General features: G+C 54.0%; 3 protein-coding genes across 5 annotated transcripts in view; 1 reads left to right on the forward strand and 2 right to left on the reverse strand.

Moving 5' to 3' along the window:
- The window catches only part of IKZF3 (IKAROS family zinc finger 3), a 51,877-nt gene extending 41,114 nt beyond the window's left edge, over positions 1-10,763 (reverse strand). The window contains exon 1 of the mRNA XM_049800592.1: positions 10,674-10,763. The gene's annotated coding sequence lies outside the window, so the exon portion shown is untranslated. The remainder of the gene's footprint in view (positions 1-10,673) is intronic.
- On the forward strand, positions 1,732-7,788 carry ZPBP2 (zona pellucida binding protein 2). The gene is made up of 9 exons (XM_049800604.1): positions 1,732-1,807; positions 1,873-1,878; positions 2,527-2,607; positions 3,152-3,277; positions 3,842-4,003; positions 4,908-5,126; positions 6,298-6,383; positions 6,975-7,152; positions 7,691-7,788. The coding sequence occupies exons 1-9, from the start codon at positions 1,732-1,734 to the stop codon at positions 7,786-7,788; spliced, it is 1,032 nt and encodes a 343-aa protein (XP_049656561.1).
- Positions 10,764-14,445: 3,682 nt separating the features above from the next.
- On the reverse strand, positions 14,446-19,482 carry LRRC3C (leucine rich repeat containing 3C). 3 transcript variants are annotated; one of them, XM_049800608.1, is made up of 2 exons: positions 19,418-19,482; positions 14,446-17,374 (listed from the first exon to the last, which is right to left on the reverse strand). In XM_049800608.1, exon 2 carries the CDS (start codon positions 17,300-17,302, stop codon positions 16,520-16,522), a length of 783 nt encoding a protein of 260 aa, XP_049656565.1. In that variant the 5' UTR covers positions 17,303-17,374; positions 19,418-19,482; the 3' UTR covers positions 14,446-16,519. The 3 variants fall into 3 exon arrangements, with proteins under 3 accessions (XP_049656565.1, XP_049656564.1, XP_049656563.1); XM_049800607.1 differs by having other exon boundaries at positions 14,446-17,631; positions 19,418-19,456; XM_049800606.1 differs by lacking the exon at positions 19,418-19,482 and adding an exon at positions 17,769-17,942 and having other exon boundaries at positions 14,446-17,631.
- Between the last annotated feature and the right edge of the window lie 1,187 nt (positions 19,483-20,669).

Consider the following 20,669-nt stretch of genomic DNA (forward strand, 5'->3'; position numbering starts at 1 on the left):
GAATCATTTTGCCTATACAGCGTAAGCGTGAAATGTTAACTTTGAGTAAAACTGAAAACATTCAACACATGGGAACGCTGGATCTTTTGAGGTGGTCCTAATTATGAACTGTTCAGCAGCTCAAGGAAATTAAAAATGAAAACCCTGACATAGTTCTTATACCTTAACCGACCACTTGAGAGTTAGTATCTTGGTCTAAGGAAGAAGAAAGCGTGGCCGCTTCCCTGCAAAGAGAGAGAAGTGAAATAATGAGGCAGTGCACACATTTAGTAGGGCAAGGAGCTTTGCAAGACATGAAATGAGAGGGACACCACTTTAAAATGCCACCAGGCTTGAGTAAAAGTATTTTCCATCAATAATTTGATACCTTCTTTTTCACACTTTTTTTTTTGTATGCTTTATTAGAGAAAACTTGTAAGTTAACTGCTTTTTTTACATGGAAACGTTGAAATAAAACTTTTACAGCTATCTACAAAAATAACTATAATTCCTGTGTTGACTGGTTCCATATTTGTTATGCAAACTACATCATTTTTGGACACTGGCATGGTCTGGGGCTGCATGATAAATATGATTTAGCTAATTACCAGAGGCTTGGCCACAGTTCCTGATCTTGAGTGTCTCATGATGTGCAGTGTGGTCAAATGCAAGTACCCTCCTCTCCCTGTTCAGCTGTTTCCTGAGTATTTTTATAACACTCAGTCTAGAAACAAAATATTTCTACTTTTAAGAGCTTAAAAGTCATAAGCAAGTCTTCCAAAACTTGTAACTGATTTAAACACCACTGAGTACTTTAAGTAATAATGTGGCATTCGGCTTTATTTTCGAGCCAACAGGATAGGCCCGGCTCTTATTTTCCGTCTTTCTCACAGCAAGTGGCAGGAATGTTTTTGAAGCTGAAAGCGTGTGTCCCATAATGACTTGCTCCAGAAACCTGCAGCTGAAGAACACCCGGGCGTGCAAAGCTTGCAGTTACCTCAAACGTGGAGTTGGAGACGCCAGCCTGGCCGCCCCTGCGGTTACAGGGCAGGTTCAGTGCACCGAACAGACAGACCACAGCCCATGCCTGAACCTATTCCCTCCTCCCCCCCCCCCCCCCCCCCCGGTAGTTTCCTATCCTTGCCCACGCAGCTGGAAACACCACCTTCGAGTCAAAAATAAATTTCACTACGCACTGTGGAAGAGCGACGTGGTAGTTTCTCAAGCATGTGGCTGAGGCGTGACAGCACAGGAGCCCGGGGTGGAGGGGAGGTGGCTGGCACCAGGGAAGCAGGGCCATCCCCCACTAGCCAAGCGGCCCACAGACCTTGCAGCCCTTTGAAACAAAAACAGAAAAAAAAAAAAAAAAAAAAAAAAAAAACAAACCAAAAAAACCCAAACAAAAAAAAACACCAACCAAACCACCAAACAAAAGAATTTTTTAAAAGCACAGGGTGTGGGCGAGGAAGAAAAGAGGCGGCGGAGTGAGGAGCTGGGGGACACCCTCCCCACACCCTTCCCGCCTGAAGCGCTGCGGTGAGCAAGGGGAGGCCGCCCCCGGCGGCCCTGAGGAGAGGAAAAGGCGGGAAGCGGCGGGCGCGCGCCGAGGGCGGGAAGCGGCGAGCGGGCGGGCGCGCGCGCCCCGTCCCGTTCCCCCCCCCCCCCCCCCCCCCGCCCCGCGGAGGGCGGTTGGCGCCGCGCGGCAGCCGTTGGCGCGGGGGAGGGCGGGCGGCGGCGCGCGAGGGCGGTGGCATGGCCGGGGGCGGCGGGAGGCCGCGCTCCCCCCCGGGGGTTCTCCTGGGGATGATGGCTGTGGTGGCAGGCTTGGGTGCTCTGACTGGAGGTACCGAGGGAGGGAGGGGCAGGGCCGCGGCGATGGGTGTCCCCTCCGAGGCTGGGGTCTCCTCAGAGGGCGGCTGTGGGGCTCGGGCAGTCTCGGGCCTGTTGCAGGACCTTCCTTCAGCAGTTGACGATAAAACCCCTTTTTGAGGGGAAGGTGTGGATCCCAGCAGTGCCCGTCTCTCTTGACTCGAGTCTGGGGCAGCAGCGGTCAGGCAGAGCTACCCTAGTCTGCCTCCGTGGCCTGAAAAAGTCAGCACAAATGCCAGTGATTTTCGTATCTCCTTGGGGGGCGGTCACATAAGCACATCTGCCCGCTGTTTCCCAAAAGGCAAAGGCTCACAGGTACTCAAAGACTCGATACCCTCCCACAGTCACCACGCTGCACCCTTCCTGCTTCCCCTTGGGGTCATTGTGAAGAGTCTTAGCTTTCTAGTTAGATTTTGTAACTATTTTATTGGCCGTTTGTAAAGAGAAAGGCCCGGCTAGTTTGGAACCTGGTATATCAAGACAGATTTGCAACCTGGGCACTAAAGGAACAAAATCTGGCAAGTCAGCAGCAAGTGGGAGCCCTTGTTTTTATGAAAAGGGCAGGGGGAGAAAGAAAAAAGTAAGGCAAGAGACAGAAACCCACTAGGACAAAATAAATGGTTAACAATCACACAGTATATTACAGAGAGAAATCTAAGTAAGTCCTTTTCCCTACAGTGAGAGCTGTACCTAAGGAAGAGCAACATTCTATTGATTTAGTTGAAAAGAATTATGTTTATGGCGACACCAAACAGGAAGGTAAACTTGTCTCTTTTTTTACATATATATATTTAGGTCTTACTGAACTTTTAAAATGGAGTTTTAGGCATCGTGATCATGATGCAGACACCACTACACAGAGAAGTGACACAACCAAGCTTAGCTAAGCACAGTGCTGGAGACTCCAGAATACGATGCTGATCGCATACAGTAACGAGGGGAGGTGGGTTTAGAAAGGCATTTGTCCCATGGTGCTACTATAAGCACTTATGAAAATTTAATGTCTAAATGAGGGTCCCACTCAGCAACAGGCTCAAAATCTGGTGCTTTTTGTGACCCTGCAACATGATTTGTGTGGCACTTGGGTGTCTCCTCTGCACAGTCAGCACCCACCACACTGTGGACAGTTCCATCATATTAGTAAGAGCAAAAGGAGATAGAAGATTAGCCTTACACTATTCAAAGTCCAAACATGAAAAATAAACCTTGCATTACATTAAATATATTTTTCAAAATTAGTATTTTGGTGATTTCATTCAATAGAAGCATTTCACTTCATTTACCTTGTTCTTTTATATTGCAGTTAACGTGTATGTTAAGGTGTTTACAAATAGCCCATTTCTAGTATGTATGGATTTGGCTCGTTCTCGAGAGGAAGTAATAGATCCCAAGTATTTGTGGATTGGTCCAGATGGAAAAAACTTAGAAGGTTAGTCACTTTGTTCGAACTACAAAGGATTTCCACTGTGCCTGCCTTAGCTATTTTTTCCCCCGGTCACTAATAGAACAGGCTTTTTACAGTACTTTTTCACAAACTTAGAAACAGCCTCTGCCTTGGGGAGCAGGGAGGCGATCAGGAAAATACGCTGAGACAGAGAAATAGTTTCTGTTTTCTATTTACAAGGGAAAAAGTCAACCACAAATGGCTAAGTAGATTACTGTACAAGAAATCATGTATTTTCCCTGTTTCTATTGATGCCACCCTGCAATAGGATGGTGGGTCCAAATAGTCACTTGGTCCTTTGTCAAATTTTTCCACGAGCTCTGACATTAGACTATGTTTCTCTTCTCCTTCTAAAAAAATTACAAATGCTTGAGATAGAAGGAAACTTGCAATAAGTCCTAAAGGTCATAAATTTTAGACTGTTTCAGACTAACATGAATCACTGTTATTATGTACAAGAGCAAGATCTCATCTTCAAACATTCTAAATGAGCAGAGCATCAGAAACCGAACATTTCCAGTAATCAAGTATCTCCTGTTTCTAATCTAGGGCAAATGTATGTGAATCTTACAAAAACAGGAAAGCTGATGGTGATGGGTTTTAAGGAGTCCATGTCTGGAGCCTACACTTGTACTCTCTCTCACAAAATCATAGAAACTACGACACAAGAAGAAAGAGTAGTGTTTGAGGCATATAAATTCATGGTATACGGTAAGATTGCTAACTTACTAGCAAGCTAATGCACATAACCTTTGTAGTTTGGTGGGTTTGTGGAGTGCATGTTTATTGCAAGGCTTGATAAAAAGAAATAATTAGTTAATATTTTATCCCAGAATATAAAATAATTTTTTTTTATATATTTATATACGCACAACCCCTATCCCAGGTTTGGAAAAAGTTTTAAATAACTGCTACCACGAACATATGACCACTCAAAGAATAAAATAAACTCCACCCTTAATAAGAACAAAGTGAACTATGATAATTCCAATGATATCCAAGATCTGAAAAGGAAGCTTGTCTCTGAGCGCAGTCTCCTGTGGGAGAGATAACCAAACCGAACATACGCCGGTGCAGAATGAGCCCTCTGCCTCAACAGCTCAAGCAGCACACTGGAGCCTTCTTCCACCATTTGTAACCACTGTTCACCAATATCACCTCCCCACCCACAAAATAACATGTCCAAAAATGCTTGAGAACCACTAACTCCTAAAATAATTTTTAAAAAATTCACTCCTATGCACCATAATTGCATAGAATACTTTTGAATAATCCAAATTCATTTCAGTTACACAACTTTGTAGACATGCTAGTTCTGTGTTATTTTACTATTTACCTCCTTTTTTGTTTTAATATTTGGGATCAGAGCCTCATAACATAAGCACGTAAATTCCTGTACATTTCAAGCCAAAATGTCTCTTACTCTTTGAGTCAGCTCTGGCAAGGATAAAGTTGTTCTGTTATGGTTAATGAGTAAGCTTTATTTATTTGTTTACTTTTGAATAAGAGCCCGTATTTCAGATACAAAGTACACTGATACAGATGATAAGGTTCTGTATAAGATTCAATGTGTAATTGCACCGCAGAACTCACACACAAACTATTTTCCTTAAAGCATACAGGGAAGCTGACCATGCATATCAGGTATTCGTTCGCTTTACTACAAGGGAATGCGAGTTAGCAGCTAACGGCCAGTTCTTTGAGGAACTAAAGAAAATCTTAAATAACATCATCTCTGATCTGACGTGTCACATCATAGAGTCATCCTACAAATGCCATTCTATCAAGAGACCAAAACAAGGCCTCCTGCACGAACTATTTGTTAGTTTTCAAGGTAACAGATTTCAGTGTTTGTTTGGGAGGGATCATTTATTTTTATAAACAACCTGAGAGTTCTATAAACAACACCTGAAATACATTAAAGTCAAGTATACCTTCAGAAGTTGTTTCCCTGCTTTCTTTTGGAGTCCCTGTATTTTTTCTCGCTAGCCCACAGATGGAGCTAAAATGCAGTTTATATGTGGAATTTATAGTATTGTACTTCTTACAACCTTAGCAAGAAATGCTGCTTTTCAAGGTGTGCAGTTGGAAAGGATTGTTGAAAGGAGATAGCTGCTAAGATGCCGTGATTTTTTATATTTTTTTGTAAAAAAAGAAAATGGTCATATTTGGTTTTCATTATTTGATTTTGAATAAGTCTGTGACCTCTGTGGTTTTGCTTGATTCTAGGAAACTGCACAGAGGTTGAAAGCAAGAGCCTCACAGTTCCCTTATGGTAATACTGATGTGGCTGTATTGCCTTGCGAAACAGGTTAAATCAACCCTGATGGCTGCCCTAATTTAGAGATGTTTTATCACTGAGGAAAGGAAGTTATTCATTAATGCTTTGACCACATTCTCTGCTGTATCTGTTCTCGTCATGTGCCAAGAGGGACCATCCAAGAGGTTGTGGAACAGTTTCTCGGCCATTTTCCCCTTAGTAAAGTCAAGAAACATTCAGAACAAACTGAGGACCCAAAGGTTTTAAGTTTACGTGAAACTTCAGCCCTTTCTGTAATCTGAGGATACTGTGTAAGAATTTGGTTCCATTCTTACTGCCAGCATATTTTTCCCCACATTATTTTATTGTTTGACCTCTGACTCTTACTGGAAAAAAGCGATTCAAGTAACTGGGTAGAAACCACCAGGACTTAATCTGTTTTTTCCCCTTTTATCAGTCACTCATTTTTCAACGTTCAAATGCACCCAGTCAAAAGAACTGTTTCAAAACATAATCTCGACTGCAGACAGTGACAGGTGAAAAAAACCAAACAAAACCAAACTCCATTCTTCACAAATTAGAGGCAAAATTAAGAGAGTATGACAGGATGAAGTGATGCTAAAAGTAGTAATGCATTTTGTTTGTCAATTTTTTCCAAAATGAACCTAAAGACACCCGCTTCAAGTATTTGAGTTCGTTGTAGATTAAATGTAAATGTATCTTTTTTCCCCCCCCCAACCCATAGTCAATCCTTTTGCACCAGGATGGGAAGAAGTTTGCCACCAGGTTCCTTATGATTGTGAAGATGCGACAAACATGAGAGTTCAAGAGGTTCTGTGTCAGCCACCCTTGTGTCTTCTCTGCATATTTAACACAAATTTCTGCCTTAGCATCTACAGATTTGACTGGTAGTAATCCAGCTTCACCTGGATTTTGTGGGATTAATATGATTGTAAATGACGATTCATGGATTTCAAATAATTCCGTTCAGGATGGAAAACTGTTATTAAAAGTCAAATTGATCCAAGCAGTTTAAAAAAAAAAAAAAGGGGGGGGCTTATTTCTTCCTTCATATTTACCTCTAAGAATAAAGAATTATAAACATTAATGTTTATACTAGTATACTGAACTTCCAGTTCTCTAAACTAAATCTTTGATTTATGATTTGGTAAATGGAATACAATTTAAACTAAATCTACTGTAGCTGATTTCTAAAATCTGTTCTCTCTGGCTTCTTAATGTTAATATGTGCTATCAGATGGCATACTGGGTCTGATCCCAGGCCCTCTGAAGCCAAAGGAAGGCTCCCAGTTAAGGTGACAGGTCAGTGTGTGTGGTAATCAGGACTATAAAGTATTTACTGAGTTTTAAAATTTAAAAAAAAACTGACTTTTTTATTCTTCCAATGTTTCTGAATTTTAGGCAAGAGAGCGAATTGGAGAGTTTTTCAATGAGCAGACGTATGCTTTGAAGCACGAGTTTCAAACTGTTCCTACAATACACTATGTGGACAACAGTTTCTCAGTTACTCACATTGACAGTTGTCGACCAGGTTTTGGGAAAAACGATATCACCCACAAGAACTGCGCTAGTTGCTGTGGTAAATATCAAATATATTGATTTAAATATAGCTGATTAGCTCTGATCACCGGTTTCTCTGAAGAGTATTTGGTAAATATCAGTGTCAAAAGCAATGATATTTCCATTCATCTTTCAGAAAGACATTCACATCGCAGATTTAAAAAAACTGATAGGAACAGAAAGCAAGCTGGCAGCGTTTGTTAGTGTGTTTGTAGGTGTCAGTGTGTTTCCAAATAGAGTGAGTGGAAGCAGTGAAGTGTTTTTTCTTCCAGGTCACTGGTGAGTGACTACACTCAGGATATAGAGCAAATAAGAAACAATTTCCTTAATGGTAGCACTGCTAGAAAACACTCAACTGTTTTAAAAGATCTTTTGCCAGCAGCACCTACTGCTAGTTCTGGAGTTTGGGGTATTTAGTGAGAGGCAGGCTCAGCGAGATTGGGAAGGATGAGATCTCCCTTACAACATCAGGAAGGCACGTGGTGCCGTCTGATGGTCCCAGCCCTGGCTGAGGCAGAGGGGAGCTGGCTGAAACGCTGACTGTGTTCTCTTCACAGTGGTGTGTGAGCCTGGAACTTACAGCCCTAACAACGAAGTGACCTGCCAGATTTGTACAAGGCCTCGAGTCAAAAAGTACGGAGCAAGATCTTGCTAATAAATTGACGGCAGAAATTGGAAAACCGAAGAGCAGCTGTGAAAGCATTATTGGTTGTGTGATGTTCTTTTCATTTTTATCTGATGATTCAGGAATCCTACATTCATTTTTGAACAACTGCAAAACCTCATCATTCATGCACCCGTAGATTTTCTCTGTTCAGGGACCACTTAGACTGTAAAAATGATGCATAAAATGAAGTGTTCACACAAGGTAAAGTAATTCATTGAAAAAAAAGGAAGTTTGTCACATGGTTGTTAGTGCAAAGAGTCTGTCTCTTGGTGGTGACACCAGACCCACGACAGCTTTGTGCTGGAGTTTGCTCAGAGCACGTAAAGGAGCTATAAACAATTTAGGGAAAGATGGCAGGCAGTTGTAGTGGAATTATGTGCCATAATGACATATGCCAGAATCTCTATGAGCAATTTCTAGCAGATATTAATAGAAGTGTTTAACCTTTGTGGTTTAAAAAACAATAAAGGCCCTTTCCTCTCTGTCTGAAGTGTTCCAGCCTGCCCTGTGCAAAACTGTACAACGCACCAGTTAATGGACACTGACCCACTCAGGGCTTTCCATTTTGCTCCACCCATGGGAGCTCTGCTGATGAGCAGACGCCAGCAGAGTGGAAAGTGAAATTGGGTCTCTGAGGCAGGAGAGAGGGTTAATAACAAATCCTACAGCCCAGCAGTCAGGAGAATTAAGGCCCCAGCTTTTATGGTTCTCTTTTTGTCCACTGCCCCCCAGAAAGCAGCAGGTATGTCCTGGGGGGGGGAAGTGGCCAGGCTTGCAGAGCCTCCTCCGCCTGCTTGCTGCTGCATTGTTTCCTTCAGCTGCATCAAATCCTCATGGCAGAGCTCTGCTGGCCCCAGGTGCTGTGCTGTACGAGCAGATGATCCTCTTACACCAGCTGTAAATTCCTGTCAAGTTCACCGGATGAGTAACAAGTCAAGATACAAATTGCCAAAGCACTGAGATAATGGGAGCTTTCTTCCCAGAAAAGGCTTACTCCGATCTGCTTTTGAAGGATAGCTGCTGGATCTGCAGCAGTTGACCATTTTGCTCATAAAGCACTATTAGTAAAGATTATTTTACTACTTTCAAGAGCTTCGCAAGTATCCCTAACTTCTGACCAGCCCCTGTACGGTGCAGAGCACAGGCCACACGAGCCCACCGGAGCAGCCAGCCTGCTGCAGCCTTCTGAGGCCATGCCGGAGCTAGCGGAACACAGGCTTTTAGAACTCGTTTTTAAGCTCTGTAAGCTGTTCCCTGCTGGGAGCTGCTGCCTTCCAGATTCACTTTGTCAAGGGACACCAGAGGAATCTCACCCTTTCCCTCACAAAGCACAGCCGGCCAATGTGGCCCCTTTCAAAGGTGCTTGTGCAATGGTGGTGTAACCCCCGCAATCCGAGCAAAGGGGACCCTGTGCCCCGCTGCTGTGCGCGCACACAGCCATGCAAAGCCATGCCCGGCTTCCCAGCACAGAGCCATTCCTTTCTTTTTTGCACTGTGTAGGACTAAGTCAAGCAAAAGAGCACCTCCTACTCAATAGCTGCAACTTCTTATGGCATCTAGAAATTCCTTGGTGGGTATTCATCCAAAAATCGACCAGATTCAACCCAGTTTAACTTATCCATTTTGACAGGAACACAGCAGGAGATGGTATGGGCACAGACCACGCTCCAAGCTTTTCAGAATCATTACTTATTAAATACTGACGAATAAAATGTACTGTAACGAGCATTTAAACTGCCTGTAGGCTGATTATCCTAGCTGCCAACTGGACACTGTGTGCACGGTTCAGGCTTATACAGCTTAAGCAGACGGGCTCAGCGATTGCCGCCTGTGTCTCTTGGCCTATTTCAGAACAGAGGAATGCCACATGCATAAATTATTATGGGGGAAAAAAAACCCCCACTAAGTAGGTACTAAGTGCAATGGCGAGTCACAAATGAACACTTACTCCCTCCTCCTTCTAAAAACTGGAGGTATACAGGAAGCTCTTATAGTCCCTCAACTTTTTCAGCAGGCCTTAAAAGTAGAAAAATGGGTCAAATATTTCGGTATTGCATCGCAGTGTGTGTCATTAATTCTATGGAGACTTTCATGAAAAAACTGATGGGAAATGGCTTCCCTCTGACCTTTCCTGTATGAAAGTTGTTTCCATCCAGCTGGAGCTCCTGGCCTTCACTGCCTGTGACAGCCCCAAATGCAGCCGAGTCTTTTATTTACGACCCACCATCCCTCGCAGCTCGCTCCCTTCCCTTCTCCCGAGCTGCGGAATCGCTGTCACACTTCAGATTTTACAAATCGCTGTCATCAGCTCTCACTTTCCCTCACCTTTACTTTTTATGATCACACTCTACCTCCCCCAGCTGCAATAGCTCACAAGAAATTGCCAGAGCCTTCATCCCTGCTTTAAATCCTTTTTTTTTTTTTTTTTTTCGCTCTGCTCTGGTTTTACACACCTTCCTCCTGGAAACGTGGGCTGTAGCTGATGCTCTCGGCGCAGCGGGGGAACCCCTGGTTGCTCCTGCAAGGCTCAGCCCTTGAAAGCACTGCTGTAACCTGCCCCGACCACGCAGCTCTAATCTCACTTTCTTGCAAAGGACGGTTACAACACCTCAAAAGTAGCGATGAACTCTCACAAATAATAAATTTAGAGCTTAAAACTTCTTGTCCCCTTCTCCGCACAGGCCTCAGGTACCTCAGCCCTTCCCACGGGCTGCCTACCAACAGCACGTGAGCACTTTTCAACATCCACAAATGACAAAAATAATCTGGCAACTGGAAGCCAAAGCCCATTGTTTTAACATCAGAGCTGCCTTTTCCCAGCCTGGAACAAACCACTTGAGAAACACTTAACAAACACATGTTAAAGCACTCACTGCAGAGCTGCCGCACCGGCTAGCCGGTTACGGGACAGTGTCTGCCGGGGTGACGGTGACATCTCTGCTCCAGCGGGAAGGTTGTCTCGTAACTCCCCGCAGCATCTCTGGTAGCCCACGAGGGAACTGTCTCTCTAAATTTAAGTCAACAGGAGTTGACCAGGTCACAGGGCTGCCAGCGTGACACACTGCAGCTCACAGCTCACTTCAGCATCCTGGAGAACACCAGTCTGCCCAGCAGATTAAAAGGAGAGCGGCTGTGGGGAGGGAGGAGCGGGACCAGGTGCCCTGGGATCAGCACATCCCAGGAACTCATCACACCTGGGATGGGGTGGGCTGAGCCAAGGAAACCATGGGTGCAGCCCCAGCTAATCCATCCCCCCAGGAATTCCCCACAAGGACCCAGTCCAAGAGCCGCTTTGGTGGAAAGTGGCTTGAAAACGAAGCCTGGCCAAGAGTCGAGGGTGTCGTTTCTGTCCCCGAGATCCCCCGGCTGACGCTGCAGGTGCTCGGGGCTGGGCAGTACGGGGACATCCCGGGATGCAGCTCTGCACCTCGGCAAGGATGTGTGTTAGGAAAGATGAAATCCCACGTGCGGCCGTGCTCTTGTGGAAGCGGGAGGAGGGCTGGGACAGCAGTGCTCGAAGGGGATCGGCTCTTTTGCTGAGTCAAAGCCAACGGCTGGGAGCCAAGGGGCTCGTGTGAAGGGCAAGGTCTATTTAGGTACAGCAGCCGCAGCGAATTCCTCAATGGGACCGATTGTTGATATAAAATTACGCATATTTTCAAGTGCTCTGCTGAACTGGAACTGGGCGGGGGGGCGGGGGGGAGAAAAAAAAGGAGCTTGAGCTGTTTTCTGGTACCTAAATCCTGGCCCGGAGCGAGGCCGTGGGCAGGCGGTGGGTGCCGCAGCCGCAGTGCCCAGCCCGGCGCTGCTCCCACGGGAAAACGGGACGGACACGAGCACCAGCCCCAGCCACGGATGCCGACGGCCCCACATCTCCCGCAGAGGCTGGAAAAGTGACTGGAAAGAGGTTTCTCTCTGAGAGGGGCAGCTCTGCAGGTCCCCCTCTTTTATTACCAGACACAACCTCGTCCTAAAAGAATGGCAGTCAGAGAAATGACCCCTCTGCCCAGTGATGCCCAGCTTGCACGCGGGGTGGGAGGGAAAATTAATGGCGAGTCAGGAGAGGGAACGTGCGGCTGGCTTAAACGCTGAGCTCTTAACCACGCCACGGGAAAAGATGTTGTGATTTTGAGTTCTGCTCTGGTTTCCTATCCACTGAAATGAAATTTCCTCCAGCCGAAGTCCAGTGACCACATTTTCTGCACAGCACCGTTCCTATAACAAGCAACATCATCGGATTAATGAGTCCTTTGCAGGCACTGAATAAGTATGATTCATTATTGGCAGCAATGCCACTGTAAATGGATTTTTTGTGGTGAAAATAAATAAATAAGGCTACATAACTGAAGGGCCGTTGATGAAGTGTAGACCAGCTTTAATCACAGTGTAATTGCTGCCATCAGTTCTAATTATTTATAAATATTTTTATAATTGTGGAAATTAAACAATTAGACATCCTTCCTTCCCTCTTCTAAATCTAATCAGTTAAAAGTTCAGGATGCAGTCTGGGGTTGCGACTGCTGAGCACGCTTCATTCACGGGCTGAGAAAAATATTGCTTTACCTTTCTTCCAAAACACACACCCCTGCAGAAGCAAATGCTTGCCCCCGGTGTGGAGCAGAGCCCCTGTCACTGCTGCTGAAAGGACGGACCCGCAGCCACCCTGCCCACCAGTAAGCTCAATAAATAGTCGAATATCCAGTGGAGCCAGGGGCTATGCAGAGCCTGGCTTCCCGGGAACATCTCTCGGTCCCTGGGCTCCCGGGGGGGGTTCGGGGCCAGGTGAGCAGAAGAGGCGTCACCACCAGCGAGGACCCGCTTCTTAAATCTTGCCCCAGTGACACATTTTCCTCCATCCCGGAGAAGGAGAACAGCCCTCCCGAGCAGGCTGGTTAATCACCCACCCAGCGCAGGTGGGCAGAGGACCTTGGAAGTTAATAACAGAGATTTACCGGCATGCTGGAATGGTACAGAAGGAGGTCACGCTGCTAATTCTCCTGATACTGATCCCAGCAGATAAATCTACAGTACATCAGGAAATGAATTACCCAGAAATGCAGCATTAAAATGGATGATTGTATTTCCTAGCTTAAGGAGAATTGTTTACTTTAACGCTGAGCCCCCTGTACCCACCGACGCTGAGCGCCGGCTCCCAGCTCCCCGGCAGGAGCTTGTCCACAGCACCTTGCTGCCGGCGAGTGAATGGTGAGATGAGAAAAATCCCTCCCTGGGATGGGAGCCGTCTCCGGTGCCCGGCAGGCTGCGGGCCCCCGACCTCCTCCTGTGCTCGGCCAGATCCCCCCAAGACCCCTCCGACACGCCGGCTCGGCCGCAGGCACATCCTGCAAATATTCCCGTAATCCCAACTCTTCCCCATTCCCTGTGACACCTGATTAAATACCTGATATTACTAACGGCATAAATCCCAAGCAATTCAGTCCGTCCCAGACCAAGCTATCTTCCCGGAGCTTTCTGCAAATTTTTTATGACACGGGAAGGACAGAGCTGGGGACGAGACCTGCCAGGACACCAGGCAGTGCTGGCCCTGCCACAAGCCCTCGCCGGGGTCCTGGCGAGCAGCCACCGGTGTTGGGGTCGGTCTCAGGGGACCTCGTGCGATTCCCTGGCCGGGGGCTGCGCTCGCCCCTGGGGACGGCTGCGGTTGTCCCCTCCTTGTCCGACTCGAGGCTTGGAGCAGCTCGGAGACATCTCCCTGGAGTCCCTGGGGGCTCAGCGTTATCCAGCCCCACGGAGGGACGCTGGCAGGACGCCGGGGAGCCACATCCCCACGGCCGGGGTGGCAGCCGGGGTTGCCCGTCCTGCTGCATCCCCCAGCCCTCCCCAGCTGCTCCCGGGGCCGCGGGAGGAGGGTCCCCGGGGAGCGAACCGGGGTGGGGGACGGCAGCCATCTGTTTGGGAGCCCGGGGTCTGCAGGCTGTCGCGGCCACGCCATGCCACGCTGCGTCTGGAGACAGCCGAGTGACAAACGAGGTTAATGTCCCGCGAGCGGGAGCTGTCACTCCGCGTTAGGTCCCAGCTTTCACCCTCTGCAGCACCATGCTTCGGCACGCACCGCGTAGGGAAAGGTGCCGGTAAACCGGTACGGGGTCGCTACGGATTCCGCGACCGACAAGGCTGCTCACGGGGACCACGGGCATCGGGAAGGGCTTGTTCCTCCCGGCCATCATGGTCCTTGCCCTGTGTGCCACACGATGCCCGGGTCTGGTCTGGTGGGCATGGGAGGGCAGGGAGCAGAGCGGGGCCCCGGTAAACTGTTCCACAGGGTCCCGGCACATCACGGCTCGGGGACCGGCACCGTGCCAGTGACCTGAGCCGTGCTCACAGGAGCTGAGCCGCAGGGTGTTCATTTATTGAAGGCGAAGGCAGGGTTACCGGAGGGACCAAGTATCGTGTTTCTGAAAGCGCCAGCCCGGGAGCACCCAGCAGAGCAGGACGTGACTCTGGGAAGCCATCGGCTGTCGTGGGCGCTCTCCATCCTCCTTTTGCGGCCAGGATGTCACCGGGGACCAGGGTGGCCCTGGCACAGGGGGATGCCACCCACCTCCGACCAAAGCCATAGCTGCCACGGGAGCAACACCCGGTGCCCCCCACGGATGCACACACCAGCACACGCCAGGCACAGGCTCCAAAGTAAAAGCCAACTTTATTGTTGTATAAAGTAAGAACGTAAAAGGTCCCTTAAACAAAACACATATTGGGTGAGATGGTCCCAGGTGTCCCCGCACACCACGGGCACGACAGCAGCCGCCCGGGGGTGTCCGCAGGGAAGCAGCACCCGCGGCCGCGGTGCAGCCGCTCACGGTGGCTCGGTCCGGTCCCCCCGGCCCCTTTTCTCCGCAGCCGGTTGTCTGGAAGGGGGGGAGCTGCCGTGGGGCTGCGGGCCCAGGGGATGCCTGGATCGGAGCTGGGGCTGAGGTGCTTGTGCATTGCAGAGCCCCTGGTCTGCGCTGGGAAAGTAGGCACTTGTGGAAGGGCGCGGGTGCCGCTCCCGGCCAGCTCTATCCCACGGTTCCCGCCGGCACCGGGGCACGGCAGGATGGGCAGCAGCCAGGGACTGGAGCCCTGCCTGTGCCGAAACACGCTGCCTGCACCAGGGTCTGAGGCTGGACGTGGCAATAAGCTCCCGCTGCTCCGGGGCAGCTGGAGCTGGGTCTGGCCTGGTACAGAGGACGTTCAAGCAGCTTTGGTTGGTGCTCTTGGTGAATTAAGGCAATTTAGCTTCAGTTGGTTTAAAAAAAAGGGCAAAACCAGCAAAAACAGCTCTCTCAGGGGCCAGACACTCGGTTGGAAGAGTCTGGGTCTGCTCTGGCTTTGCTCTGAATTGCCACTTGGACCCTGCACGCCCAAAGGTGGGCACCGACCCGCACCCACGCCAGCCCCCAGCACCCCAGCCTCGCCTCTACCTACCAACACCAGGAACCTGCAGCCCAATACTGGAAGTGTCAAGAAGGGACTTTGGGGCATTTTAGGGGAGATTCAGGCTCCTGCCAGCAGCGCGGGAGTGGGGAGAGGGTGGAGGAGCCGTGGTGGCTCCCTCCATCCCCGCTTTCCGTCACAGTGACCGGTCGGCAGCTTGTGAGTCCTTGAGTGAGAGGTGGGAGCTCTGCTCCGGCGGCAGATCGGAGCAGGCTGGGGAGGGGTGCTACCCTGCTGCAAACACCCACCTACGTGGTCCCCAGGGAGCACCAAGGGGAAACCGGCTCCCCCCAACATCCCTGCAGGGCTGGACCCACCGCCTGGACCCCTCGGTTCCCCTCCAGCAGCACCCACATCCCTTGGGGGCCCCGGAGGGCTCAGACCCGGAGGAGCTCATTTCCCATTTGCTTCTTATTCCCCATTTGCTTTTTATAGGAACGGTGTGCTCCGAGGGGGAAGGTGCTGGGTTTGCCCACCAGCCACCCCATCTCCGAGCAGGATCCCCCACAACCCTCATTCCGCCTGGCCTGGGGGTGCCGGGAAAGGAGCAGGGAGCAGCGGGGGCTGAGACGGGAGATGGGGCGGCACCGTCCGGCACGAGAGCCGGAGCTGGGCACCCCCGGACCTGCCTCTTGCCTTTCCCAACCGATGCGTCCCCACCTCCCGCCCTGCCCTTCGGTCCCGCCGGGCTGCGGTCACAGCCCGTGACCGTCCCGGGGTCGGCGACCCGGCAGGGCACTGGCCTTGTGGCCGTACCGCTCCTCCCCGCGGCCCAGCCCTGCCCGCTGCCCATCCAGGCAGGGAGCCAGGCCCAGGCTGCCCCGCACTGCCGGGAACATCCCTCGGGCAGCCGAGGGTAAACCAGGGAGGGATTAAAACATTGATTTCCTTAATGCCCCAAAGGGATCTCTGCAAAGGAAATAGAAAGGTTTTAAATGAAGTCCGAATGTCCAGGTCGGTCGGAGCAACATCCGCGTGCCGGGGGGATGCTCGGGGTCCTTTGTAACTCAGAGGCAGGAGGCGGACGCCGCGGCTGCTCTGTGCTTGTTGCCGATAACCGCCCCTGGCCACAGCCGCTTCGCCCCTCGCTGTGCCAGAGCCAGGCACTCGCCGGCCGTGGCTCCCGCTGCCAGACACCGCTTCCTTGGAGAGAACAGAACAAATCTGTGACTCTTTCTCTGCAATGACGGTGGCTCGTGACAGCTCCTGCAGCCATGGCAAGCCTGCGGAGTGGCCGATCCGCAGCTCCGCGGGTCCCCGTGTCCTGCGGGATGCCGGTGCCTCACACCACGGTGCTGATGGTGGACGACTCCTCCGACCTCCGCTGCTTGCTGGGCAGGGACTTGAGATACTCCAGGTGCCGCCGGGCGTCCTCCTGGTTCTGCCGCACGTAGTAGACCAGGTAGGAGATCACCATGGCGAACCAGCCGAACATGGTGACCAGCATGGCGATGTCCGTGGTCTTTTTGTACACGTTGCAGAAGTCCGTGTCGGCGATCACCTGCAGGAAAGCTTTGCCGACGTGCTCCTCCTGCGCGGAGGAGTCGCACACGATGCCGCCCGAGGAGCCGGCCACCAGGTCCACCGTGCGGATCAGCTCCTGCAGCCGACAGTCACACAGCCAGGGGTTGTCGGAGAGGTTGACCTTGGCCTTCAGGTTGCTAAAGGCGTCTTTGCTGACTGACACCAGCCTGTTGGAAGACAAGTCCAGAGAGTGCAGGTGCTCTGCCAGGCCTCGGAAAGCCCCGCTCTCGACGCTGGAGATGGCGTTGTGGGAGAGATCCAGCTCCAGAAGGAGCGGCAGGTCCCGGAAGGCGTCGCGGGGCAGGAAGGGGATACGGTTGGAGTCCAGGTAGAGCTTGTTGGTGTCGTTGGGTATGTCCCTGGGGACCTCGGTCAGCCGAGCATTGCTGCAGCGGAAGGTCTTCAGCCCCTCCTCTTCCGAGGGGTAGCAGCCCTTGGGGAACGCGGCGGCCGAGCGGAGGCAGGAGGCGAGGAGGAGGAGGCTCTGCAGGAGCAGCCACATGGTCACCGAGCGGAGGAGGACCCGCTCTGCCGCAGGCATGGTGCCGCGCTGCCTTAGTCACGTGGCCGCCGGACCGCTGGATCTCGGTGGTTTCGGCTCAACTCGGCGCATCTGAGACGGAGGAGACAGCAAGGGGACAGCGTCAGACCAGGGGTGCCAAGAGACAGAACCGCCGCCGTGCCAGCTGCGGGCATCACGCCTGCCCCGGCGCAGTCTGGCCGCGGGACAGAGACCGGGACGTGGACAGGACCAGCCGGCACAGCTCACGCATCCTCCCATCCCCTGCCGTCAGCGGCCTCGCTCAGGGTTCCTGCGCAGCAGGATCAGGCCCCGAGGGGCCGAGTGAAGGCACGTCTCCTGCAGCTGGGCTGTAACAAACAGAGACAGCTCGGGCTGAGCCAGAGGCAGGGGTGAGCTCCCACCCCGCCAAGGTCACCGACGGTTTGATCGCTCGCTCGCAGAAGGCCGATAGATACATCCTGCTGCGGCGACCGGCGGGACGCACCAGCAAGCGAGCCCTGGCTCCAGGCAAGCAGCCGCTGCAGGCAGCCCCTGGGGAACGTGATGGAAAACACGTGCGGGCAGAGGCAGAGCAGGATCCCACTCTCCGGCTCCGCTTTCCGGCAGCTCCCGGGGCACAAGCTGACACACACTGGGGTTTTCCCCTTTCAAGAGGATCGGCACAGGCGGGTGGCTGGGCACCGCCGTTCCCTGCCTGGTGCCACCCCGGCCGTGGGGTCGGGCTGCCCACACCACCCTGTAACCATGGTCCCCATCCAGCCCTTTATTCCGGAGGGGAAAAACGTCAGCAGGAAAGAAACAAAAACAGAAAAAGGAAATTCACTAGAGCTGAGCATGTAGCAAGTTCCCAGGGTGGTAGCAGCAGATAAGGGCCACATCCGAGCCCTGCGAGCGCGCTGCCCAGCTTTCCCAGCCGTGGGTCCCACCACATCCAGGGGCTCCAGCCCGTCCCCAGCAGGGCCGTGGCAGCGGAGCCATCAGGGCAGGTTGCAGGTGCTCTCCACCATCCCAGGATTAAAGACACCGGCGTCAAAGGGAACCCCGTGGCACCCCATCAGGCAAAGCGGAAAGCCCCGTGCTGTGCCGTCCGGGCACATCCCGGGCAAGCCGGCCTGCTGCTCCCACAACCCCCACACCCCCCCCGGAGTGCCCTGCCAGCGGCAAACCTGCTTCTGGGTGCTGACCGGGGCTCCCCAGCAAGGGGCAGAGGTGCCCACCCAAGGGTGGCCCCCGTAGCGCAGCCTGGGCGAGCGCCCTGACGGTTCTGCACCGTAACGCAGCCCAACTGTGCCAAAACCCCCCAAGGTCACACCAGTGCGGAGCCGACCCCTGCGCTGCCGGCTCCCCTGGGACTCCTCGAGGTCCCCGAGCGGGGACCAGGGCTCAGAGCAGCCAAAGGGCACCAGGACCCCAGCCCCACGCCAGCACATCAGCGTGGCGGGGGGACCGGCCCCCCGAGTCTGCCAGAAGTAACGTGGGGCGAACGCTGCCCTTTGGGGCCACCTCCCGCTGCCCGGGGGCGAGCACAGGGCCGGCCACCGTGGGAAACCTGCCGGGCTGAGCCGGGAGCCGGTGACCCGGGACAGGGGCTGCTTCAGCCACGGGACCCGGGGGGGACCCCCGCGGGTGGGATGCGGCTCTCCAGGGCCCCGCGGTGGTGTCGGCTGGTCCCCAGCCACGGGGCTCCGGACCACGCACCGCAGCGAAGACGGGCACGGCCAGCTCCCTGCCGCAACACCGGGGTCCCCAGCCCAGAGCGGGGCACGGGGGTCCCCAGCCCGACCCCGGGGGTCGCCGCTAACCCCGGGGAGGGCGGTTGAGGTGCCCGGGGGCTCTCCGCGGCGGGGCTGTGCGGGCTCCGGGACCCTCCGTACACCCAACGCAGCCCGGGGATGCCCGGGGTTCCCCCCCCACCCCGGTCCCGCCCGGCACCGGGGGGGGGCGTTGCGGGCGGGGGAAGCCCCGGTGCTTCCCCGGGGGAAGCTCAGCTCGGCTCGGCGCTGCCGGGGACCCTCCCCCGCCACGGTGTGGGTGTGCGTCCCCCACCTCCCGCCCTGCCCGCTCCCGGTACCGGGGGACCGGGGGAGATGGCTGGGGACGGGGAGGGGGGGGGATGTCCCGGTGCGGACTCACCTGCCGTGCGCAGCCCCGCGGTGGCGGAGCGGCCCCGCGCCCCGGGCCGGAGCGGCCGCGCCCCGCGCAGCGCGGCGGGCCCGGAGCCGGCGGCGGCGGCGGCGGCGGGGCCGGTGGGCGGGATCCTCCGGCCGGGCCTCCCCGGGGCTCCCCGCCCCCGGTCCGCCCCGCAGGGCGGACGGCACCGAGCAGCCCCGGTACCCGCACACGGGTCCTTTGCAGCCCCGCGGGAGAAGCTCTGCCCCGGGTCCACAGTCCGGGGCGGGGCGGGTGCGGAACCGGGGAGACCCGGCGAGGAGCTGCCGCGACCACCCCCGAGCCCGGGGCAACCGGCGGCAGCGGCTCCCGGGGGAGCTCCAGGCCTCCCGCCCCGCCGCGTCCCCCCTCCACCCCGAACTCTCCTGGGAGCAACCCCCCGACCCCCCCCCGACCCCCCGCCGGGAGCTGGGCACCCCCCGGCTCTGCCCCCGCCGCCCCCCAGGGTCCAGGGTCCCCCAGCCCCCTCCCCAGCCCCTCGGGGAGAGCAGCCCCCCCACCCCACCCGGGGGGGGTCCAGGTTCCCCCTCCCGCCCGCCCCCTGCCCGCCCGGCACCGGCATCGGTTACTCGGGGAAACCCGAGCCGCGGCGGGCAGGATCCTGCCTGCCCCACCGGGGGGGTGGTGGGAGGGGGTAAGGGGGGGGCCGGAGGGGGTCCCCAGCCCAGCCGCGAGCTGCCCGGGTCGGGGGTCGCTGGGCTGGGCAGGGGGTCGGCGCTGCGCGGGTCCCCGCCGCCCCCGGGACACCGGCGGGGCCGGCTCAGGACCATGGAGAGCGGTCGCCGTTACCGGGCCGGGCCGGGCCCGGGTGAGCCCGGGACACCCGAGCGGGGTGAGAGGGTTCCCGCTGTCCCGGCCGGACACCCCCCCCACACACACACACACAGACCCCACACAACCCACCCCCCCCGGGCTGCTCGGGGCATCGCCGGGACTATTCCCCGCAACCCACCAGCACCGGGACTCGCCCCGACGGGACACCGGGCAGCGGGACCGAGGGCCGTGCCCTTGCCGTGCCGCTGCAAGGATGGTGTTGGCCGCCCGCTGCCCGTCCCCGGTTCTCCTTGGAGGGAGAGCCCAACCCTGCGCATTGACATTCTCCCGCTGCTGAGGGACGATAAACCGTTTACCAGGCGCCTGGCCTGGATCTCGGCTCAATTAGGAGAACAAAACCTGACGGGAGAGGCACAGCCAGGCAGGGCTGGAGCCAGACACT

Source organism: Accipiter gentilis, chromosome 5, assembly GCF_929443795.1.
Source record: "Accipiter gentilis chromosome 5, bAccGen1.1, whole genome shotgun sequence".
NCBI classification, from domain to species: Eukaryota; Metazoa; Chordata; class Aves; order Accipitriformes; family Accipitridae; genus Astur; species Astur gentilis.

Coding starts and splice junctions, on each gene's coding strand:
- ZPBP2 (XM_049800604.1), top strand. CDS start 1,732: ATGGCCGGGGGCGGCGGGAGGCCGCGCTCCCCCCCGGGGGTTCTCCTG. Junction 4,004..4,907: donor ATATAAATTCATGGTATACG/GTAAGATTGCTA, acceptor TTTTCCTTAAAG/CATACAGGGAAGCTGACCAT. Junction 5,127..6,297: donor ACTATTTGTTAGTTTTCAAG/GTAACAGATTTC, acceptor CCCAACCCATAG/TCAATCCTTTTGCACCAGGA.
- LRRC3C (XM_049800608.1), bottom strand. CDS start 17,302: ATGCCTGCGGCAGAGCGGGTCCTCCTCCGCTCGGTGACCATGTGGCTG.